The following is a 25,309-nucleotide window of genomic DNA, read 5'->3' on the forward strand; positions in this document are numbered from 1 at the left end:
AATAAGAAATAGCAGAGAAGAGTGAAAAACAAAGTCACTATGGGGAAAGAACATGCTTGGGATACCCTTTGCCGTCAAGCGTGATCATCGCATGCTGCCAAGGATAGCATTTATCTAAGCCTTACTGTAGACTGGTGAATAGAGTGGTTACTCCAGTAGCATGTAGTTTTTTTCATGTTTTCAAAAAAAATGGAGATTCAGTTCATTAAAAAGTACTAAATATTACCAGTTGGGTCTTGTGTTTCTCTGAATGGTTGCATAATGCAAAATGAGCGATAAGGCGGGCACTGTGTAAACTTAAAATTGCAGCATTCCTGGAAAGTTAAAATATTTTTCCAATGTTGAAATTCCATTTCTCAGCCATCGGAGGATTTGTGTCAGCTCTTTTAGTGGAAACCTCTCTTTTTCTTAAGCAAATCCATTTCACAGTAGCCATCAAAATAAAGATATGCATGCCCTGTTTAACTGTAGCACACTTACTAACCAACAAATACTAATTTCTGCCAAAATATGTAAAATGTAAAATGTGTTTGCCAAGATTCAGCAGAAGCAAAGTGAAGCAAATGAGCAAACAAGTGAAAAAAACCACACAACAAAATGCTGCAAGTTCAATGCAGTCCCAGAGAGCAGACATTTCTTATTACAGGATATCAGCAATATGCAGCTTTTCATTTCAAACCATATATGGTCCCAGTTATGTAGAAGAACACTCAAAGATATGCTGTAAGTCTTGAGTGTGCACGTAAATATTTTGCCACGTACAGCCCTGAAAGGGAGCTGCCCTAAAATGACAGCTGTACTTGTACTATTCCCTTCTTTATTGCTGAAAAGCTGATTTTACTGATGATTAGTGCATTGCTTGACTCTTTTCACACTTAGTGAAGTCTTGAGGGACCATAAATTCTGCTCAAAAACTCAAAGATGGCCCTTGCTAAGGCATGGAGAAGGTTCATCAGATGACCGGTTATGTTGCAGAGTGAGGACTGTTGCCTTGGAAATACGTTTTCATGGAAAGTCCATTGCTGTTTTATTGTTATTGTCTGTTAAGCTGTGCACTTGCTTCCCAGAAAGCCAAGCTGACATCTCTGAACGTGCTACCTCAGAAATTATCATTTATACTGAAAACTCTGTATCATCGTCATATTTCTTTGTAGGGCCTGCACTAGACAACGCATGCTGAGCGGATCCTTTGAGGGGCAGCCTGCAAAGGAAAGGTCAATACTTAGTGTCCAGCATCACATACGACAAGAACGCAGGTAAACATGGACAGAAAGGATGGTTTAAAAATATTCTTACAATAAAGGTGATGAAAAGAATTAAATTTGAGCAATACCTAACGTGTGAAAAACTGAAATTACTTACTTGTACAAAGAACTGAATTCTACATTCTTCATTGTAACCATAACAAAATTCATTGTACTGTATAAATGGAAAAAATGCCTTTTTATTTCAAATGTCATTTCCTTCGCTGACTACAAAGCTATCAATTTAAAGATCAGAAGGAAAGAAATTGGCTTATGTTAGACCGGATTGAAAACAATTGAAGAACATATAAGCTTCTGATGTTAGCAAGAGAAAAATTATAAGAATTTGATATATTGGGTGGCTGGAGAGCAGTGCTTTATAATGGCCACCCTATAAAGGTCAAAATTTCATCCTGAGATGTATGATTAAATTGATTATGATTGTTTCAGGTCACTGAGACATGGTTCCAACAGCCAGCGAATCAGCAGAGGAAAATCTCTTGAAACATTGACTCAAGATGTAAGTCCTCGTAGAAATGATGGTTTCAATTTGAGAATATAAGAAATAAGAATATGTACTACATAATAAATGCTTCTGTAAGATTAATGTCTATTTATGACCTTGTTTACAATTTATCTTTTGAAATCTTGAAAGGAAATCATAAAACAAATACTGTAACTGCATTACAATTATCCTCAAACTAATTGACATGGTTATTTCACTGATAGACTTGCTAGTTTTGAAACACTCGCTGAGAGAGATTCACTGAAGCTGTAGACACTACATTAGGAACACAACAATTGCTACCCAGGATACCTTAAAAAGCCTTACTCTGGAATTACGCAAATCACTCAGGCCAGCAAAACAGCACTTCAAAATTTCTGATGGAAGTTTAACAATATTTTTCAAACAGGAGAACTGTCAGACAAAAGGACAAAGACTAAAAGGGAGAACAGTAATCACGGATTTCACTGTGGTATAGTTTCACGCAATTAAGTGCATTTTCACTTCTGCAAATTCATAATGATATTCTGTGGATCTCTGCGACTATGACAATTCAAGGGGCAATATTAGTCCCTCCATTTCCAAACTATGACAGTCATTTTCAAGATGTGCTTCATACATAAAAACAACTTCATAAGAAGTAATTAATGAATTCCCCTGTATGGTGGTAGAAAGAAACTATAGGTAAATAATCTTTTAAAGCAGATGTGGCTTTGTTTGTGTCCAACAGTAAGGGTAACACCCAGCATTACCCCTCCAGGAGTGGTCCAAAGACCCACTTAACTGAATCGTAATACCGATCGTACCCTCTGCTGGATGAGCTCGGACAACGTCCTCCCTCCCTCTCCCCCTCCCTGCCCTCCCACTCACTACCTCTACATTCTACACAACTCGCTGCCTGGCCGCGCGTGCAGCAGGCTTGAGAAGCTGAGAGGGTGTCTAAAGTCTTTTCTTTCCCAGTCTTTGCCCTTAGTAACTTTGATGGTATTCATTCCAGTTCAGAGAGATCGGGTGAGCTTACCGGACCTTTGCTTTTAAAGTTAAAAGTTGCATTGGATGGGACTTCACGCATGAATTAAAACTGAAATTAACCTTGATGAAAATAAGCAGCCTTGTGCTGTAGATAGAAAGTACTGTACAATATGCTTGACTGAGTAGACGTGCGGTGCATTTGGAAATAAAGATTTTTCATTTGAATCTTTCCATGTAAAATACCGTATCTTGCTTTCATTTGAAACATTAAAAAACAACCCACAGACCTCATTTAAAAGGAATTGTTTTGCTTCTAGCACTCCAACACAGTGAGATACAGAAATGCACAGAGAGAAGACAGTGAGATAAAGATGATCCAAGAAAAAAAAGAACAAGCTGAAATGAAAAGGTATTTAAAAATCAAAAGTCTGCATGCACACTTTTCCGTATTAAGTATTCTCTGTATGAAGTAAAAAGTATTGAGAGTCATGATGAAAAAAGAACGAAGTGTAAGGGATATTTTTACCAGGTATAATGCATATCACTTAATAATTGACGTTCTATCATTCAAAAGGAAAGTCCAGGAAGAGGAGCTGCGAGAGAATCATCCGTATTTTGATAAACCACTTTTCATAGTTGGTCGTGAGCACAGATTCAGGAATTTCTGCCGAGTGGTGGTACGAGCTCGCTTCAATGCGTAAGTTTATTCCACATCAGCAATTGGTTCCAACAAGTGTTTACTTTCATGTCCTCAGAAATCTAGGTCTAACTTTTATTTTGAAAGGAAAACTGCATATAATGTGGTCCCCACACGAGCTGGCGGTCGGTTGCCTATGGTATAGTCTTGCTGTTGGAAGAAAGGAAGCGATAAAATGCTGTGTAAGGGCAGAGATGTTTGAGCAGTCTGCGATGCTGAGATGGGACAAGACTGTGGGGAAACTGCAGGCGTGAACTGAGAGGAAAGGGTAATGTTTTATACTCCCGTTTATAGACCTTGGGGAGTGCGCTTGCTGTTCCCTTCCTATTCCTCATCGTAAGGCGGGAAGTCTTTATACACCAACAGTTACTCAAATAGAAGAAAGTGAAGAGAAATGAATCCCACCTATGCTGACCCGAAGACTCCTTGGCCCATAATTAGAGACCCAGAATGGGATGGGGAGGTATTCAGCTGTGGGAGGTAAAAGGAGAAAAGCTGAGACAAGGTGAAAACCAGGAAGACTCAGTAACCAAGCTGTAGGTGTATGCGAGCGTGGCAGATACAGATCTATGTACAAGCAGCCTGATACAAAATCATCTTATAACTCTTCTTTAAAACCTCTGTCTATGGCTAGCACCCTGATTTTAGAGGGTTAATGCATGTCACCTTGCAAACAGCCAGCATAAGACAGAAGATAGCTCGAGGCTATGAGCTTGGCACTTGGAAGACCTGGTTTCAGCACCTGCTTTACTATTGATTTTCTCTGAGCGCTTCAACAAATTACTTCTAGGTAGAACAACAGGAAGGTTAGATACTCAATTTTACAATAGCCCTATTTAAGTGTTCTGCCATCTATGTAGAAGCACAGCTTTGAGTTAAGTGCCTACTTTTCTATGCAACTGGTAACTTAAATGAGGTTCACTGGTCCGTGAAGCAGTTGCAAATTAAAACAGCAAAACAAAACACACAAACATGCATTCCAATCCACTTGTCAAATACATGTCAGCACCTCTTAGCATTGTGGAGTGCCTGAGGGTAACAGCATATTTATATTATCAACAGTTTAATTAAAATGTTTGCAATTACAAGAGTAAACTGATTTCATTAAACAGTCATTTTTTCATTTATTTAAATCCTACCTACTTTATTCATTGTCCCACCCAGCTTGCCAAGTAAGATATTCTAGATATCGTTTTCAAACTGGTAGGATACATATTTTCTTCTAGTAAAAAAGCCTGAGGAATGCCACTATATACAATGTGGGGAAGAGGTATGATCTTAAGAAGACCCAAAAGTCAGTGGGTTCAGTGGGAATGCACCAAACCCAGTATATTCTGTATACTGACTGGTGTAAGTGGGTGAACCTGGCCTGCTGAAGACGCCTCTTGCTCTCCTTGTGTGCATCTTGCATTCTTGTACTTCATAACCAATAAATCTCTTCTGGTGGTAAAGCCTCAAGTCAGGTCAGTCCTTTTTTCACTTTAAGCTCACAAGGAAGTGATGGCAGTTTCACATCCCAATGGCTAAAGCCCTCACATGCAATATGGATACCTCAGTGCAGATCCTGTCTCGGCATGATTTGCTTCTGTTTTGTATAATAAAGCTAAATAATTGCTGGAGCAAGAACACAACTCGTGTCACCTAGATATGAGTTTGTTACTTATAGAGTGGTTCTCACTCTCTCTGGCTGCCTAATGGGTGTTTGGATATGGTAGGTGAAGCACAGCAATTTCACAGGAAAAGTCAGATATGGAGAATCTAGAAATATTCATCAGAAAATGATCGAAGAAGTAATAAAAGAAATAGGGCTTGTGGAAGCATTTTTTTGTGTGTCAACTGAGGATATGGTCCAAGAGGTTTTGAAGTAAAAGGAAAGAACTGAGGAAGCACTTTGGAACATAAAATTCAGTAGCAGGTTATCCCCAGCCCATCCCCTAGCAAAACACAAAATTAAGTCCTTGCTTACAAAAGCAGTTTAAAGAATCGTTTGACGAATTACAGGTAGGCTATGAATTAAAGTGGTACTAGCTGTGTTGATAATGTGACTAAAATTGCATAGAATTAAGTGAAACTTATACAGACATTTAAAATTAAGCCAAGATAAAACGTAGCTTTGATTTTGGGTATAAATTACTTTGAGGTGATGGATGCATGGTATAATTATAATGCTGACTAAAATAAAATGTAAATGACTTTATCTTTTCTTCTTTTTTTAGTTCTAAAACAGATCCTGTTACTGGAGCTGTGAAAAATACCAAATACCATCAGCTTTAGTAAGCACTGCAAAAGTAACTTTGCTTGGTCACATAAGCCTGCAGTATAATTGTGTCAGCACACACATGCATGTATGTGTGTATGTGTGCATGCACATGTGTGTTTCTTTTTTTTTTCCCAAAAAAAAGGTTTTTCTTTCCATGGAGTTGTTTGGGGAGAAGGATGAATAGGAAGAGGATTTTTTAATCAGACTTTTCTTCTTCACTTGCATGTAACTTCCCTAGTTTTACTACGCATTTCTGAAATATTGAAATCTTTGACACTCCTCAGCTTAATTTATTTTTCGTAGGAAAGCACTTAACTGTGGTGTAGACACAATACAAGTGACACAGCAGTCGGCACTTCTGTAATGGTTATCCTTATGTATTGTTCGCAGTGACTTGCTGGGTTTGGTTACTTACCTGGACTGGGTCATGATCATTGTTACTATATGCTCCTGCATTTCCATGATGTTTGAATCCCCCTTTAGAAGAGTTATGCATGCTCCAACACTCCAGGTACTGTCACTGAATCATTACATTTAAAGAAGCACAGTCACCTTGGTTTTCTCCACTGCCTGTTCCTAAATTATGACTCTTCTCTGCTTTGACTTTCAGATTGCTGAATATGTTTTTGTAATATTCATGAGCATTGAGCTTAATCTGAAGATTATGGCAGATGGCTTGTTTTTTACACCAACAGCTGTCATCAGGGACTTTGGAGGAGTTATGGATATATTTATATATCTTGTAAGTTCTTGTATTTATGGGAGGTTTGTGTTGCATTCTTAATTTTGATATGTTTGGATAGATAAATGTTTGGTAATGTTAAAAAGTTTGGCTCTGCACCCTGATGTAAATGCAGTAGTGTAATATGTGTACAAACACCACTGTTTTCGTGTGCACTCCTGTCAGTTATGTGTACAGATACATGTTTAGACATCTAAAAATACACCAACATGGGCTAAGCTCCTGGTAATTTAGTCTAGGGCCATTGCATGGCCCCTTTTAATTGTTTATTTACGTTTTAAGTATCAGACCTGATTTCATTCCAAAGTAAGCTTGAGATCTCTGACCTTGCATCAGCATTTTTATGCAGGAGAATATTTATTTTAGCTGTTTCTTAGCCATGCATTGCTTCCTCCCCTCTTGACAGTTCTGCTGCTTTATAGAAGATGTTTCAAAAGCCTCTACCATTTGACAGAAGGGCACATCCTTGTTGTTGGTGTTGCTATAGCAGAAAGAAAGCAAAGCAACATCGTTCTATATTCCATACCTATCAGTAGTGGTTCTCAGCAAAAAAAAATTATTCTACTGTTTTCTTTGTCCCCCCCAAATTTCTTACATTCCATTCAAATACAAGAGAAGGGAGTCCATTTCCTCTTCACATATGACAATAAACACCACAGAATGTGTCAAAACCAGTGCTCAGTATAATACAGTATGAAATATTTTCTAACTGAAGAAATTACTAAGCAAAATGGCTTTGATGGATTTAGATTAAATCTTTCAGAGATTAATCCACCAGACAGATGTGCTGCATAAAATTTGTCACGATCAATTTGTATCAAAGATTCCATTGTTAGCATAAATAAAAATATGCATACTTACACAAAACTCCCACTGTAGTATGCATAATCAGTATGTGCATTAGTTTTTTGAAATCCCTCTGAATCCCTCTGCTTGTCTGAAGGAAAATTTAGGTAGTGTATCTTGGATATTCCAACTGTGCCTGTGATGGTCTTAAAATAATATGAAAGAAAGTCACCAGCACTGGCAAATCTTTTTTTGGTGAGGCGGCTGTCTTTTACCACTGCTGTTCTTAACAAATCATATTATGTTTTACCTCATATTGGTGATATCAGCTTGATTCTCCATTTTTTGTGCACTTAACCTCTTTGTAACACTCTCACCTCTGTCCCCCTATAATAACATTGGCTTTATAAATAGTTTCTAAAAAATAAGAAGTAATTAACAGACTTCATAATCAATAACCATCTGTCAGAGATTGTTCAGGCTACAAGACACAACTATGCTGTTTGAAAACACTTTCAAATGCATAATATTTGTGTGATAAAACCACACAGTGACAAAACTACTTTTATCTGTAACAAAGTGGTAGGAAAAACTGGTGAGGAAACTGTTAAAGCACTTTCCAGGTGAAGATATCTCTGTTTCAGGGTAGAATCTCTGTTTGAAATGAGAAGCGGGGAGAGAGATGATGCTGCCTGCTCCAAGAATGCAGTTTGTGTCCCTGCTCTGAATCAGCCAATTTGATTTCTTCTTTTGGAACTGTTCCATCTGCTGAAAAGAATAAAACAGATTTTGAGTCAGAGGAAGACAGAGGCTGAAGCTGATGCCCATTAGTTAGGACAATCAACCAGGGCACAGGAGATCCAAGTCCTTTTCCTAAAGTAGGCTTTTTTTGCCTTAATCTTCCCTTTAATTTTAAGGAAGAGAAGAGTTTATTGATCTTTTGTGCTGTGCCTGTGTCAAGTAAGACATTGTAAGCCTCATCCTTCTTTGCCTTTTCCTGCCCTGTCTCCTCAAGGTGAGTTTGATATTCCTGTGCTGGATGCCTCAGAACGTCCCTGCCAAATCCGGAGCTCAGCTCTTAATGGTACTCCGCTGCCTCCGACCTCTTCGAATTTTCAAACTGGTGCCTCAGATGAGGAAAGTGGTGCGAGAGCTGTTTAGTGGCTTTAAGGAAATCTTTTTGGTATGTGCCAGTTATTTTGTTCTTGTTAAAAAGAAGATATGGAGGAGTAATAAGATACCATTTTGCTATAATGTTTATGTTTTCTAATCTTTTCTCCATTGTTGTCTGTTTACTTTTCATTGTAGCTACCGCTGCAGATGACCACAGAACAGGTTAAAAATTAGGAATATAACTCATTTACATTTATACTGAATAAAGCTGCTGTAATAATTGTTTTATAAATTATATTATTTGTTCAGCTTCTATTTTGCCATAATTACATAGAAGGACTACTGAAATAAAATCTACTCTTATTCACAGTTCTAGTTAGGGAAGGAAGATAAAAAGTAGGGTATGGCAGCTCTGTAAGAACAAAAGTAGACCTGATTTCCAAGCTGAAGATCTCTACCTCCAGGTTTTTTGAGAGGCAACCAGAGACAATACAGTTGTTCATCACAGATCTGTATCTCATTGTTAATGTCGTTGTTATTATCATGATCATGATTATGCACTTACAGTAATAATAACAATAACGGGGTCTGTGACTGCTTGATCAGAACCTAATCTATTGTCTTGGGACCTATGTGAAATTTGTCAGCCTAAACAACAGATATTTTGTTCCTTAACAGAATGCTGTATTAGGTCAGGTTGTTATAAAAAGCTAAGCTACAAAATATTTGCAGACAGTAATAGAGGCAAGGACAAAAAGTATTCAGCTAGTTAGCATTTCATAGATACTATATTCTACTAAAGATATTTACATCATAATTTGCTCATGCATATCTTTATTGTAGCTACCCTGTAATTAAATTTCTAACAATGGCTTGCTCGGATTAATTAGTAAAGCCTGATTCAGCAAAACAGAACCAGCATGTCTTTGAGTACTTGAAGAGTTCTCTTTAAAGTGAATGGCAATTCTTATGTGTACAGAATTTAGCAAGGTGGTACGCTGAGTGTAAGAAAGCTTTGATCCTTATCTACAATTCTTAGATGCTATGTTAATAATAATATTAACACAGCACCTGGTTACTGGAATAGAACCTAAAGTAACATGTCTGTCACAAAAGCCGTATCTCTGGGTTTATGCAACAAAACAATCCTCCCTACAGTTCACGGAAGGATCTGACCCCCTTTTCCAAGTCTGCCGGAGGAGAGCTTGACAAGTCTAACTTCATCTTTACAGGTTTCTATTCTTTTGCTGACATTAATGCTTGTTTTCGCAAGCTTTGGAGTGCAGCTATTTGCTGGAAAACTGGCTAAATGCAATGATCCGCACATCATCTCTAGGGTAAGAACTGCTTTTCTGCTTCAAAATAATAGTATGCTGTGCCATTTCTGCCTGCTGGGGAACACAAGTGGGGCAATCAGAGCTATCATATGAGAGATGGAGATATTGAGCACTTTCTTGTTCAGAAGCAGGATGATGGAGGGAAAGGTGATAAAGGAGTGAGTGAATGGGGGTAAGGCTGGCTTTTCATGTAAAAAAGTAAAGCAAGTCCAAATATTCGAGATGGTCCGAAAAAGTTGTCAAATTCATGCCGTATTTTCTGCAAAGGACTGGATGTCACATGGAATTAACCGTGGAAAATGACACTTTTGCATTCCTAGGTCAGCAGCTAAAAGCCAGGTTAGGCTGCTAGAGGTCAAAAGCACTGGGAATGCTATGCAGGTTACATGGAGAAAGTTAGCTGTGTTTCTTACTCCATTTGGAGAAATATCATCATCACCTAAAGAGAGCAGTGGTCTTTAGGAAAGAGGTAAAAGGCTAGATAGTCTTGCAAAATGAAAAGCACTCTCAGTCCTGGAAGGCAAAAGGTTTTTTGAATCCTTCCTGAGATGCATTTTTCATTTGGGTAAAGGTCCGTGACTGTTAATCCCACACCTGTAAATAACCTTTCATTTCTGTTTACATTGCTTCCCTATCATGGCAAGTATGCTGTCTATACTGGCATTTCGGCATCTCTCACAGACTGTCATTTAATCTTAGGCTGTGATTTATTTCACTATAGGAAGATTGTCATGGCATCTTCAGAATAAATGTAAGTGTTTCCAAAAATCTCAATTTGAAGTTAAGACCTGGAGAGAAAAAGCCTGGATTTTGGGTGCCACGAGTCTGGTGAGTTGCTACGCATTGGCCTATCTTTCTTCAAAAATGCAGCTGTTGCTGTAGAAAATGGCTCAGATCTCATGGCATTAAAATACTGATGGAAGAGTTTTATTGTAAGTCAAATGATATTAAGGGTAAGAATTCTCGTATATTTAGTAAAAAGCCACATATATGAAACTTTTCCAGACTTAACCTGCTGTTCTATTCATAAAGCAGAAAGGAAAAAAAATACCCATAGGTACTGAACCTAGATAAGAATTGGAGGTGATTTTTATTACAGTGGGAGTTATTGTCCTGAACCAAGATTATCACTTAATTGTTCTTTAGTACTATTATGAAGACATACAACAACAACAGAACGTAAGAATAAATAGGAAAAGATGGGAAGAAAAAGAAATGGAAATCACCCTGCCTACAGCTACCCATAAAAAAAATGAGCAAGTCATGCCTAAAACCAGCCTTTCTCTTCTATGGCCATCAACCATGCCAGCTAGCAGCTTCTTTCTGTTTCCAGTGCAGGGAATCTTTGTGGTCTATCCAGTGCAGTAGTGCAGTAAAAATTATTTAAGAGCTAACGTTATGTTTATGGTTAGTATTCTGATAAAGTCTGTTTAGTATTTCCCAACACCTGAACAGACAAAACCCCCTCTTTTTAATTGTTTACATTTTTAAGTTGGTTGGCATTTTGCAAAATCAGCTTAACATCCACAATTATTTTAATTGACTATGTGTGAGGATAAAGAATGTACCAGCAGTGGTAGATTCAGAGCCATCCTACCCTAATGAAATAATATGCTGTGATTTGAACAGTCAGTGAAACTCTGACATCTGCAGAAGTCTTTGTTTCTGTATGCTTCAGACAAATTCTTCCTCGAGTAAGCAAATTCAATCCTCTTCAGCTTGATCCAGAAATAAGCAAAAACTGTCTTAATCAGCATAACTGTAAACTTTGGGGAATGCTTTGTTATTGCGGAAAAATGTTTTACCACAAGGACATTTATACCACCTGTTGGCTGTGTCAGGCCAGATTTTCAAGAGCCAGATGTCAGTATAAGGACGGCATTTAAAATAAATATCTACATCTGAGAGCTCTCTTTTTCACTGAGTGGTTGGATTTTCAGAAGCACCAAACACTTAATAATTCTTCTGGAATACAACTATGTACCTTATAAATTGTTGAAAATTAATTGAGCTCCTTGGATTTTCTGTCTGGGATTGTAGAGACAGAGCAATGTGCTAACCTAGCCCAAAGAGGGAGCTCTCAATGTTCAGCTGGAAACATCCTCTTGAATCTCAGCTGATACAAAAGGTCAGAGCATATGGTATAGGAAAGCCAAGAAGATGTGATGTCCTCTTAGTAAGTTTTGCTTCAGACCATCAGTTCCCAATGACAATGAAATAAGGAACAGCATTTTCTAAATGATCTTGCTGACTTTGGAGTCCGAAACATTTATGTGGGTTTGAGCCTGGTCTCCTTCAAGTAAGTTATTTTAGAATCTGGGCAATGCCATCAGATCCATTTTTTCATGAATGCTGTATTTTGCTAATTTCATTGACAAAAACGCTAAAATGCAGCAAGATGTTACAAGCTTTATTACTGTGAATCAGATTCTGAGTAAGAAAGTAAAACGTACATAGGGATCAAAAAAAATATGCTGTACATATCTATTGCTGTTGCTATTGTTTTCTTATTCTTGACACAGAACTTTGAATGATATATTTCAGAGGCTTTCACACCAACTTTGCAAGGTATTTAAATGTTAGACTATGAAGAATCAAGGTAACAAATAGGAAGAACAACTTTATTGCTGAAGTTACACCTATTTGTGTACTGCGTTTCAGGGCAAATCCTCGGAATTTTAATTTTGACAATGTGGGGAATGCAATGCTGGCATTATTTGAAGTTCTTTCATTAAAAGGCTGGGTGGAAGTCAGAGATGTTATTATTCATCGCGTTGGGCCGGTAAGGAAACACTTCAGAGTCTTTGAATTCCACAACGCATACTTTGATTTGTTTTAACTATTAATCTTATTTTTGTCTATTCAGATCCATGGAATCTACATTCATGTTTTTGTATTCCTTGGCTGCATGATTGGACTGACCCTTTTCGTTGGAGTTGTCATCGCTAATTTCAATGAAAACAAGGTACTGAGTGAGGCGGTTTATTTTATGTGGAACTGGCTCTGTAAGAAACCTGAAACTGATATTACACTGTCTACGTTACCTGGTAACGCTGCCTTTAAGACTGACTTACCAATCTTACATTCTGCAAGCCTGCAAGTATGACTTTAAACACACCGGATCCATATTTGCTACAAAACTCAACCCTGGGATGATAGCAATCCATCACACACTCTCACCTGTCTGAGTTTATTTACAATGCAGCCGTGTTGCCAGATGGAGGTTGAACCTAAAGCACAATGTATTTACAGATGCTCCACATTCTGCTGTTTTAGTTTGATGTAGGCATACATGCGGTGGCAGGTAAAAAGACGTGTTATGCTTGTACGTGTTAGAACTAAGGGGTCTCATTAGAGCCCTGCACTTGCAGTATTTCTGATCCAAAGTAAAGCTGCATGGCTTTTTCCTGGCAAAGAACAGAGTACATTGTAAAATTAATTGTCCATCACTCAAACAAAAAAGTTCTAGGAAAAAACTGCGGTTCACGTGGGCTTTGCAGATTACCCTAAAAAGTAGAAAAACCTGTCCCCAGGTGAATTGTTAAAGAGCAGCTCATGTCTACACTTGCTAAAGATAGCATCCTCTGAATGGGACTGCTGCATACGCACTGCACAGCCCTTAATCTGAGGGGTTTTTCTGAGCCTCTTGTGGCGCCCCTGTGGCACCAAGCCATAATTATTAATTTTGTTCATCTTTCAGTTCAAAGTCCCCAAAATAATGAGATACCTGTGTTGCAGCTAGCTAGAGTGTTATTTGTATCACTCATGGCAGTGGAGGGAAAGGCTGATTGTGCACTCTGGGGCTTGGAGATGCAAGACAACCCAGTGTGCTAGTGCTGGAGACAAACTGGGTGCTGGCCATGGCCCCGCTATGGCCCTGGCCCAAACTCTGTAGCAAACACAAGTGTTGAATTTGCCCTTCAAGGAAACCACTTGACTCCTGGAAGGAAGCTGAGCAGCACACGACTGTGCGTCCAGTGTGGGCAAGCAAGGCATCATGAAGTGAACTCAGGCAGATTGTGAGCCAAATAAATAGCCAAAAACCTCTGCTGTTCAGAAGGAATTTTTATGTTTGTGTGACTCCAGTGTAATTTTGGTGAGATGAAGTGCAGTCATTCTTGTTAAAATACATCTGTTCTAGAGAAGAAGGAGCAATGTGCTATTCATTTATTTTCTTATTCACTAAATTTTGGCTAGTGAATTAACAAAGCTGAAATTTCTCCAGTATGAGAATTACACTGGATTTGTATAGATGCTTTTGCCCCTTCCTGTTCAGCTGTGTAATACTGCTTTTCCTTCAAATGTGTCAGCATTAAACTGATGAATACAAAATATTTTTCAGCAAGTCATGAAAAAAAATTAACTAATTTTATTTAAATTACAGGTAATTAAAATATTATTTGAAATGTTAAAATTATTTTAATGTTTTTCTTCTATAGCTATGATGTATTTAGCTATGTATGTTTCTGTCATGTACGTAATAGTTCATGAAACTCTATTCAGATGTTAGCTGAGCATTTCTATCATATAAATTTTTTCTTCATTTCCCTTTGCACTTTCTACACAGGTCGATTTCCTCAAAAACCTGTTCATAGGCACAAGTGTAGGCGAGAAGTAGAAATATCACATTACGGAGTTCACTCTTAAATAGCTTTTGATCATGGCTAATCAAACATCTTTACCCTGTTGAGGTGTGGTGCATGCAGTGTTGGGGAGTGAGGAAGTGGTGCGTTTCCCCTTTAGTTTTGCACGTGGTCTTGAATGTATCTGTCATGGATGCTGAGCCAGCTTTGTGGGCAATGGAGAATCATCAGGAGCCACTTGCTGCTTTGGGTTGCTTTGCTACACCTACAGGCATCTACTTTTGGCCATCGTCATAGAAAAAAGGTACTAGAGGAGCTGGGTCTTTGCTCTTACTAGTATGACTTTTATTATGCTTTTGTGACAATGGGCCCAATCTTAGTAAGTGCTGTCAATCTCCTAGGCAGCCTTTTCGCTCTTAGTTCCCGCTCTTTCCATAGAAGTCACTCACAAGATCAATTTCACTGTGTCAGCCTGTCTCCTGCAAAGGCAGCTTGTGAGATTTCTTTCACAAATTAGTGAGATGTCATTAACTCATAACTCAGTGTTCATCTGTGTAGTCAACTGTCAACTATGGAATAAGGTGATCAGGGCCAACCCACAGGTTACTTTTGAAGTGATTTATCCACAATATCAGGGTAAATCTTTCACCAGTTTTTTCAGTTTGAAATATGAACATGAACAGGGGAAAAATACCCTTAATTATATGTGACCGTGTAGCAGATTTGTATTTCATTCCCTCCTCCCAGATATGCAGCTTTAATGACACAGGAAAGCTCAGATTCATGTGAAAAGTAAGTTTGTTTATGTTCACTGTGACTCAAAATGAGAGGGAACAGGAAGGTGTGAAGATGAGGCTTATAAAGATTGTGAGCACAGGAGATAATAAAACTAAATCTTAGCCCAGATTGCCCCTGCATGAGCTGCCAGTGTAAATGTGGAAGTCTGAGGTGTAGGGCCTGAATTAGGGTTCCCATTATTTTCAGAAAATTATCTGGTTCTAACATTTATCATTTTGGGGTGATTTTCTCTGCTTGTACATTTTTCTCGAACTACGGCCACCTTTTCAGCTATGAATGCTCTCCTCCCTCAATTCCATATCTGAATACAGGGAAAGCATTAGTCTGAACATCAAAAAAGCTACTCACTAGTAACAGTTCCCTGTAAATGACACTGAACAGGCACATCATGCAATATTTCTATAGAATTTACATGTTACTAAAAATACAGTCAGTATAAATCATTTATGTCGTCTGGTTCAGCTTCTTCAGTTGTTTCGTAGTAACCTCAGGTAGCTGCTGTGGCATGTAATGTTTGCTTTTCTTTTTTCTTGAATGCTTGTTACTTTTTATGTATTTACTATAGGGAAAAGAAAACGTCTTCGAATTTGAGTTGAAAAGATGAATATGTTAGTTAATTATGCAGCGGGGGAAAAAATCTCAGCTCAATCAATATTAGAGTAAAGAAATGTCCAGGAACTGAAAAAAACGTGAAGTAAGATAGAGAGAAGGCTGGCAACTAGTCCAGAAAGAAGAGAGCAAAACAGTCCACTGTGTGAGGTTAAGTTGCATCTTCTTAAAACGAGTTACATGGCCAAGCTATTGGTGTTTTAAGTAGATGTTGGCTTTAGAAAGTTCACGGCTGATACATCGTTAGAGTAGTGCCAGGAGTTGTTGAGGAGGGTCAGAGTTGGACAATTACTGAATAAACTATTTTACGTGAGAACGAACAATTTTCTAAAAAAAACCCACCCCAAAATATTTTCAGCTATGCCGTAGTATTTCATGTGAGCTGTCGGAGCTGCAGGTGTGGAGATGTTGGACTGGGAAGTACCACAGCGGGCTCCGGGCTGGGTCCTCAGCTGTCCCAGTGACAGGGCAATAGCCCAAAGCGTTCCACCCCCCCCCATTTCACAACGTCTGCCCGTCACTTGTCACAGCTCCCGGGTGCCACGTGTTCAGTCGGCAGTGAAGATGCGATCGACTCAGCTTTGAGCTGCAGTCCAAATGCCAACACAGCTCCTCCAGCAGTAGTCCCGCTCGCAGGGCTCTGCTCTGCGGTCCCCTTGCAATGATCCCACTGGTGGAAGTGGTAGTTTTGGAGCAACAGAGCGACTTGGCATCACTATTTCTACGTTTTACAAAGGTCCGCTTTTTTTGCCACCTTTTTGTCTTGTTTGCAGGGAAAGCTCTCCAAGAATATAAACCAGACACGCTCATTGGGGTGAATGAGTTGCCTTTTAATTTCAGCATTTCTAAATGTACTGTTTGGGCCCGATACAAGTAATAGGCATCCTTACATCTGTCGCTTTGTCCGCGTCCTGTTGGAAGGGCACCTCCTCCAGGGTGCCGTTTGGGGACACAGCTCCATAAAGAGATGGTGTCCACTGAGAGGGAGGAATCCTGACCTTATCGGTCGCACAGCCAGCCGCAGTTCCAGCACCTGCGCCAGCCGATGCCGAGGTGAGCCCCAAAGATCACAGCAGCCGTCGCCCAGCTCGGCGCGGCTCCGTGCTGACTGTGGGAGCAGCCAAGGGTCTGGGAGACGGGTTTGTGACATTTACCTTGAAAAGGTCTCCCTTGTTTTTGTGACTCCAGACTTCTTCCATGAGATTTTACGGTTCTCTGAAGTGATGAGGGCCTCATTTTTGGGGAGGGTTGCTTGTTTTTTCCTTTGTTACGAAAACACACACATTACCATCTACCACCGCCTGCCCTAAAGGTGTATCTCCACCTCTCCTTGTGCTTTCTTTGTGGAGAGCTCTTGTAGATTCATAGCATACTATCATTTTATTTCAATTACACCCCAAGCAGAAGAGCTGTGGAGAGCGGCAGCGGTCTCCTGGAGGGCTCGTTCCCCAAGAAACTGTAGCAGCGGCACTGACGAGCCGCAGGATTTTCTGCAGCAACGTCCGGACAAAATCGACCACTCTTTAAAACGGTGCTTTGTGGCAAATGATGTTCAGTCAAATGGAAGGCCTCCTGCAGTGTTTCACTGCCCGCACTGGGCTGCTGCTACGAAGAGCAACAACTGTGCCTGCTGAGTTGAGTCCCAGAAACCCGCAGCTAATGCATCCAGAAATCCTCTTGAGTAACAGCTGATACTTCAGACTCCTTTACCCAAACAGTGTGTTATTTAAGGAGAGTTGCCTATGTAATTCTATTTCAGGCTCCAAAGAGAATGTTGTTTTCATGTTTACAGCATTAAATGTTCTAGCTTTTATATGACAAAAGCTTTACACGCTTCTCTTCGTTTATTAAGGGGACAGCTTTACTGACTGTAGATCAGAGACGATGGGAAGATCTGAAAAGCAGACTGAAGATAGCACAACCTCTTCATCTCCCACCTCGTCCGGGTATCAAAGATATTTTGATTTTATTCATGTTGAGCCCTAGTGTTCAGAATTCCCCAGGAGTCTGCGATTCAAATTAAAATTGTAATCGTGAGGCCACTAGGAGGTTGTGCATAAGTTAATGTGGAAACAGGCTCCAACTACTGATCTCTGCATAAGGCTATTAAAATCAACCCCAAAAAGGTTGTGCTTCGATGGTTTTAGGATAAGCCTTAATGAAAAAATGAATTTCTAAGTGAAAAATATTTGCAGTTGGCTGTTAATGATATGAATGGAATGTATTAACCTGACAGCAGTTGAATGATGCACTTGCCCTACAAGTACCAAAGCCTTCATGCAACACTGGTGTTCAGTATTTGAAATTATATGTTCAGAAGCCCTATTTGATATGGAAAACTGTAGCAGAAAATTAGAAATGTATTTTGAAACTGGTAAAGGATTATTTTGCCACTAATGAACATGGAAAATATGTCATAGAAAAATACCACTGTGTGTTTTAACTCTCCTCCTCGAACTCTTTCTTTTTCAGATAACGATGGCTTTAGAGCTAAGATGTATGATATAACTCAGCATCCATTTTTTAAGAGAACTATTGCTGTACTTGTTCTGGCCCAGTCTGTGTTGTTATCAGTTAAGGTAATTGTCTTTCTTTTAAGCATTTCATTATAGTAGGACAGCATGTGTTGCACATTTCCTAACACCAATTAACGATCAGTTGAGCCATTACTGTGATGAATGTAGGGAAACATGATTTCTAGATACAGCAATCTCAGTTGGCACAGATCACTGTAGAGTAATTGTAACTTGTGGAGCTGAGTGAGTGAATTTCTGCCTTTTTGTAGTCTGGTCCACTATTTTTAATTTCCAGTTAAGCTGTAAATCTGTGAGAGAAGAAAACACCAAGATGCCATTCCTGTCTGAGTATATTTTAAAGTGAAATCTATTCACTTACAAAACCTGCAAGAAAAGTTAAGGCAATGAAGAGGCATTTAGTTCTCTTTAACAGCTGTTTTTCTATGATTGGATTGTTTTTTGCATTTCAGTGGGATGCTGCAGATCCGGTGACTGTGCCTTTAGCAACAATGTCAGTTGTTTTCACCTTCATTTTTGTCCTTGAGGTAAAGTAATATATTTTATGACTTCTTGAGATTAAGGCTAGTATGTGTATATTTCATTTGTCTTGAGGGATGTTGTCTCATTCTTCACTATGGTTTTTACTTCTGAACAAGTACATTTGGGGCTCTCCATGTCACTTGTCTTTAAACAACATGTATTGTAGGAATAAAGTTTTAATTTGTTATAATCATACTTGTCCAGCACCTTGAGCTTTGTGTCCTTTTATATATATAAAACTCTGAGCATTTCAACATGTGTTTTGGTGAACCCAGTGAACTCTTTTTCTTGCAGAACATCTCAGATTAAATTAACTCCGTACAACACAAGGCCTGTGTTGTATCATGGAAGTTCTGCTTGATCCATTTATATTTTGCCTGGTGCATTAATTCCCACTACTCTGTAGCTGTGACATCATCAAACATCTCTGGTTTGGTTTGGTTTTTTTAGGTATCACATTTCATTTTAATACCTTTTAATAAACTATGTCAAATTCCAGTATTGTCTATCTTTTGTTGCACAGATCTGGATCCTGTGTGGTAACGGTTCTCTGTCTATGAGAAAATTGTCACCACAAGCAACTGTGCAAGGTGTAATTAGCCTGTTCTCATAAGATTGGAATCTAAGGACTTAAACACGTTTTTAAAAGCATATATTTTTGTATGTATAAGGATATCTGTAGTGTAACAAAGCACACATTTATAAGGTTAAAGAAGATGCTTCCTCTGTGGTTAGGTTAGTACGTAATTCTTTTATAAGTAAGTTTGTGGTTTAGTATTTTTCTTTTCGGTCCCCTCTGAATAGCTGATACTGACCACTATCTGAAACAGTATAGTAGACTACGTTTGCCACTGCTCTAATCCAATATGACAGTTCTTATGTTCCAGTGATAGGTTTTGCCAGCAGTGATGAATAAACAATGAAGTGAATACCTTGTAGCAGCTGTAGCTAGAGTATGTCCGTGTTGTTGCTTCTTTTTTCCCTACCCAGGAGAAATCAGTGTCTCTTGAGAGACTGAGCAAACACAGAAAAGTTTGATTTGTATCATACACAGACAGGTTTTAATTTACCTAGTAACTATGTCTTTAGAAATACCTTTTTCTCTTACACTGCCAGGGGAAACAAATGCACTTCTAGAATTTCAAAGGAACTTTGTCAGAGCCAAGAAAAATTTGTTGACTGTCTCAACAGGCAACGTATCACACTGTGAGTGCACACAATTTATGGAGAGAAGAAGCAGCTTCCTGCCCAGGATCTTCCCTAATACAGCATAATCCAGTTACAGAGTCTGCTATGTAGACGCTCTGCTACCACTAGCAGGCACGGTCCATGAGGAAGGCCAAAGCTTTCTGCATCGCTAAGGGCCCTGTGTCCAGTCTAAGGACTCCTGATTCAGTCTGAAACCTCTACTGCTCACATCAGTATATGTGGTATAGAAGAATAGGAAGAATTCTGAGATGTCACTTGATCACAGAATAATGTGAGATGTGATTTTTTTATTTGGATGGTATGGTATTCAGTTCAAGATTATGGACACCTGAACTTAGGTGTCTAAATTGTACATGTGAGGTAGGTGTTTAAGCTGTCGCTGTGATCAAGGGAGATGTGGGGTGAGATTCAGTTGCCTAAATTAACTGCGTACCAGTTTGGGTACCCTAACTGATCTCCCCTTACCTCCAGTAGCCGCTACAGAGGGGCAGGGATGTTTGCAGGTCTTGTGTCATCCCTGCCAGCGCCATGCATCTATCTCCTGTATTCTAGGGCATCTCAGCTGACTGGATAGAAGGAGGCAAGATACCCTCAGGTACCTCAAGTGATAATTAGAGATTCAGAGACCATATTCTTCATTTTGTAGTCAGGCTTCAGAAAACGTTATACGGGAAGGAACTAACTGGAAAATCAGCCTTTTACCTCAAACTAGTGTCCTTTTATATATGCTTTAGGTTTCAGAAATGTAAAGAATACTGCTAAATGGCAGTGTTGCAAGGTGGGATGAAAAAAATCATGAGGAATGCCTGACGTTTATAGCCTTTATATAGTAACACTTGACTTGCTTTGGGGTTTAGTACGAATTGTGTATGAGAAACTCTCTGGTGATCCCTCTCCATGCATCACCCTTCTTCGATATCTGTTAGCTGTTGTGACTGTTTTTTATCAGTATCTATTCTTCAGCTTCCTGTCTGCACTCTTATTACCTGTATCAGAAATGTCAAGCACTTTGGCTGCTGTCTTTTACCAGGTACCTTGTAAAATGTGCTGCCTTTACTGTTCTTAGCTTTCTTCTCTTATATGCTGCTGAGCACAGATGGTGCTGAGTACAGAGTATTCCTTAAAGCAAGAAATACTTGCAAGATGGGAAGGCTTTTTAATTAATTTGAACTACAGGTGCTACAGAATACAATTATATTCTTGACTTCAAATGTGCTTATGTGATTTTAGCCTGCTTGAAGACAGGTAGCTAGATAGGATACTACTACCTCTTTTAGCTACGTATTATTGACATAATCATTTTCTAACTTCATGACTTGCTTAACTATATGAAAGCTTAAGCTCACATTCACCTCAGCAATCTATACATTACGCATTGAGTCTGAGGTGGTCAGCTGCTCTCCTTCCTTCGATACTTGATGGGGAGAGAGAGAGAGAGAGACTTGCAGGATTCTGTTCATCCCCTGGTCTTGGCCACAAGTACCCATTTTCCTCCATCTAAGGAAAGTTTATGTGATCGGGTTAGTCCAGCAGCCTAACTTGTCCATATGGGAACAGTTAGCTGATATGAAACCTGCCCATGGTTGTTTGAAACTATTTCATGAGATGAATTCAATCAAACGTTTTAGAGAATGGAAGAGGTTCTTATAGCAAGAAATAACCATTTCTTCAGTACAACTGAGAAATTGTTTTTATCCATAGGTCACAATGAAGATTATTGCCATGTCACCTTCTGGCTTCTGGCAAAGCAGAAGAAATCGGTACGATCTCTTGGTGACATCTCTTGGAGTTATATGGGTGATACTTCACTTTGCCTTATTGGTAAGATTTACAAAACACAGTACCAGTGATTAAGCTTGATTTTATCTGTTTAGCACCAGCAGTAGGATCACTGCTATACATCTAGATAAACCCTTGGGAGTTTAATGAGGCTGAAATACGGCTGAAACAAATTAAGCTTGATGCTAAGAAGAAGGAATAGTCTTGGGCAATGATGAAGTAAAAAAGTTGTCTTACTGATGTAGAATCTATAAATGTGGTAGAAAACTGAAGTCTTCAAGAGGGATGTGAGTGAGGAAAAGAAGGAATCTGAAGAGACTGAGAGCTCTTGCCAACAGCAGTCTCATAAGCATCAAGGAAGAAAGAGGCAATGCACAGAATCCAGGCAGGAGCAGAGGACTGGAAGAAGGTATAGACTCAAAACTGCTGAACAATACAGTCTGTCCCAAACCCAGCAGCGATTATGTAGCACTGGTTTTCATCAAGGGGTGATGTTTAATCCAAGGAGGCATGGAGGAGAGAGGAGGAAATCAGCTCTCCCTCCATCCCACCCCAGTTTTTAAAATGTGGCTACACTCCTGGTTCCCTTATTTACGAGGGAAGAAGGGATAGTTGATACTTTTCATGAATCACGAATTGTTGAAGTCACAACCCTATCATGGCTGCAGGCTTTGCTCTTGTTTGCCCTGAGCTCTGTTTGGAGGAAAACCTGTCTTGTGTGACTTGTCATTTTGCCCTGACGTTCACAGTTTGGTCCCTGCTGCTGAGTAGCTTGGAAGGCCTGAGGAGTTTCTCTAAGCCAGCAGCTGCCTAGACAAGCAGACTGGGGGTACTGGTCATAATTGCAGCCCAGCTAAAGAGGATTGAAGGTTTTTTGGTTTAATATGTGGGGATGTTTGGTTAGTGTTTTTGAAGTGGTAGGTAGGTAGGTAGGTAGGTAGTTAGCAGTCATCTTGTTGTGATAGTGCTCTCTTATAGAAGTTTCTTCCTCTAGAGTGCAAGTGTTAGTTTCTTACTGCTCCACTGTTACTGAAATATTGGTGCTACTAGTTTATGATTTCTCTTACTTCATATGGCAACAGCCCTGCATTATTAAAAGACCAATTATCATGGTCTTTCCATGAGATCCCGGGGGGGGCCAATGTATTAAGTCTTCTGTGTTCCTGTTCCAGAATGCGTACACATACATGATGGGGGCATGCGTAATTGTCTTCAGGTTTTTCTCAATTTGTGGGAAGCACGTAAGTATAAATTAAGAAATACGACCATTGCAGTGCTCGTGTATAGATTAAAGGACTAGTTGCTACTCATCTCTAGTGCACGTTCTGTAAGGCTCCATTTTATATGCCAAAAAAAAAAAGGAGACTTCAAGCAGCAGTCTCCAAATTTACATGCTGTCTTTAAAATGTCAGGATTTTATGTATATTCTATAATAGCACTATATTATGGTTACTGGAAAGGCTGCATTTTTTGCAAAAAAAGTACAACTGCAATACCACACAGTTTTTTAAGAATGCTCTCTAAAACTCTGAACATACATTGTGCTACTTTCAGTCCTTGCCATTTCAGTGTGGTCTGATGTGCATGCTGTTTATTTATTTTCTCTGCAAGACTAGGGGAGTGGTGGTTGATGCACTCATCTTGTTGTGATAGTGCTCTGTTATAGAAGTTTCTTCCTCTAGAGGGCAAGTCTGTGTCTTGTGTCTCTACAATGTATGTCTTATCACGGTAAAGCATTTATGTTCAATTTTAAAAAAATGCTGGGCCAAGATATTCTTCTGGAAACACTGGCATGGCGACCAAGCAAGTCACTTCTAAAGTTTACATTTCTTTTTTGTTTGGATTTGCTCTGGTGTAATTGAGAGTAGGCTGGCAGAATAAGCATAGACAGAGAACAAACACATTTGTTTAACAAGTGGTGACACTCTGCATTCTCTTGCTGTAGAACTTCTTAGACTATCCAAACATTTTCTGTGAAGTCTGACATATTAAAGTAAATGTGGTGAAAAGACTGCTGTACTAGGTTGCTGGGGTTAAGAACAGTAAGTCAGAGGGTTTGTTCAGTAAAGATAAAAAGTTTTCTTTCAATCAAACTACACAGAGCCTGTAGGCCCTTGGAACTGAAATGAAAAATCCTTGCTTCTCCTATGCAGCCAGACCAAGTTATTGCCTTCAAAGCTTTCTGATTGATTCTAAAGTTTTTTCAAGGTTTTAACCTTGTCATTTGTGCTTTCATGTTAGGAGCTGTATCAGTTTCACTAATTTATCTGTTGTGATGCAATGTGATGACTAAAAGTCAGCATGAGTTATCAGTTTGGCACGAATCTAAAGAAAACTGCTACCTTCAGTCCCATTAAAAAGAATTTTCCATAGCATCCGAAGTGCGTAAGGCTGTTAGGACAATCTAGGGCAATAACTTTATCAAGAGTAAAATGTACAATATCCATGCATGGGAAAGTAACATCTATTATCTAGGCCTATGGCCTATGTAATTTCCAAAATTATGCTCTCTTCTTAAGCTCTTTGGCCAACTTGCATGAGAAATTACTAGTTTAATCAAGCTGTGCTCATCTTAAGGAAATCCCCTTCTCTGTACATCAACCCATTCCTTTAGGTAGGCTGCAGTATCTGCGGTTTCCACCTAACAGTTAACATCTCTTTCAGGTAAGCCCAAAGTAGTTTACTGCACCACTGTTCATGCAATACTGATTTTGATACTTCTGGAGTATACTGATCCTAGAATATTATAGTTAAGCTTATGCTGTATTATTGCTGTATTATCCTCCGCTGTATTATCCTCCACTGTATTATCCTATATATACTCTTTGAGGAGCAACATCTTGACATTGTAAATTAGGTGGATATACTGATCTCTTTAACAAGTAAAAAGCACACTAAATTTCAGAGGAAGACACAAAATGTTCAGTTCCAATCAGATTCATAATGTACCATTTCACTGGGCTCATCCATTAGCCTGTATGTGTAAAAAAATCCATTGTCAAAATGGCGAGTGCAATAACTCTCTTTTCCCTTTTATCTCTGCTTTCCTGAATTGTGTCATGGATTGCTTTTTCTCTGTCCTTCCAGGTGACACTAAAAATGCTGCTCCTGACTGTGGTTGTCAGCATGTACAAGAGTTTCTTCATCATAGTGGGAATGTTCTTACTGCTTCTTTGTTATGCTTTTGCTGGAGTGGTTTTATTTGGTACAGTGAAATACGGAGAGAACATTAACAGGTACAGTAGGTACTTACTGCCTCATGGACATGATCTTTAAACAGCCTGAAAAAATCACATTCTGCTGGAGAGAAGTTTACCCGTGGCAAAAATCAGACAAGTCTCCAGGTCTAGCTGAAGAGCTCTAAACAGAATTTCTGATAGGAGACACTGAGCCATCTTCCCAGTCCTTCTGCTTTGGACCAAATGGCACCCAATCCAGCCCAGAGCAGACTTGAGAGCTGTTCTTCGTTATCCCAGCTAGAATACGCTTCAAAGCAGCAGTGAGCTAGCCCCAAGCTGCTGAAACACAGCGTACCTACAACACCTTATCAGCATCACCGACCGAGGAACAGGATCCATATACCAGGCCGATACAGAGAGGGGACAGTTCTGTGAACTGG

At 39.3% G+C, this 25,309-nt stretch overlaps 1 protein-coding gene across 4 annotated transcripts in view; it reads left to right on the forward strand.

Annotated features, from left to right (window-relative positions):
- Window positions 1–25,309, forward strand: part of NALCN (sodium leak channel, non-selective) — a 246,619-nt gene that overhangs the window by 208,875 nt on the left and 12,435 nt on the right. For 3 of the 4 annotated variants that reach the window (XM_030036506.2, XM_030036508.2, XM_030036509.2), the window contains 18 exons: window positions 1,155–1,256; window positions 1,695–1,764; window positions 3,039–3,130; window positions 3,296–3,418; window positions 5,635–5,691; window positions 6,069–6,189; window positions 6,289–6,420; window positions 8,222–8,389; window positions 9,552–9,656; window positions 10,378–10,484; window positions 12,318–12,438; window positions 12,523–12,621; window positions 17,499–17,592; window positions 18,119–18,225; window positions 18,633–18,707; window positions 21,613–21,732; window positions 22,863–22,931; window positions 24,778–24,926. In XM_030036506.2, coding sequence (XP_029892366.1) covers window positions 1,155–1,256; window positions 1,695–1,764; window positions 3,039–3,130; window positions 3,296–3,418; window positions 5,635–5,691; window positions 6,069–6,189; window positions 6,289–6,420; window positions 8,222–8,389; window positions 9,552–9,656; window positions 10,378–10,484; window positions 12,318–12,438; window positions 12,523–12,621; window positions 17,499–17,592; window positions 18,119–18,225; window positions 18,633–18,707; window positions 21,613–21,732; window positions 22,863–22,931; window positions 24,778–24,926 — 1,911 coding nt within the window. The remainder of the gene's footprint in view (window positions 1–1,154; window positions 1,257–1,694; window positions 1,765–3,038; window positions 3,131–3,295; window positions 3,419–5,634; window positions 5,692–6,068; window positions 6,190–6,288; window positions 6,421–8,221; window positions 8,390–9,551; window positions 9,657–10,377; window positions 10,485–12,317; window positions 12,439–12,522; window positions 12,622–17,498; window positions 17,593–18,118; window positions 18,226–18,632; window positions 18,708–21,612; window positions 21,733–22,862; window positions 22,932–24,777; window positions 24,927–25,309) is intronic. The other variant, XM_030036507.1, reaches the window with a different exon arrangement.

Source organism: Aquila chrysaetos, chromosome 14 (genome assembly GCF_900496995.4).
Source record: "Aquila chrysaetos chrysaetos chromosome 14, bAquChr1.4, whole genome shotgun sequence".
Classification (NCBI taxonomy): domain Eukaryota; kingdom Metazoa; phylum Chordata; class Aves; order Accipitriformes; family Accipitridae; genus Aquila; species Aquila chrysaetos.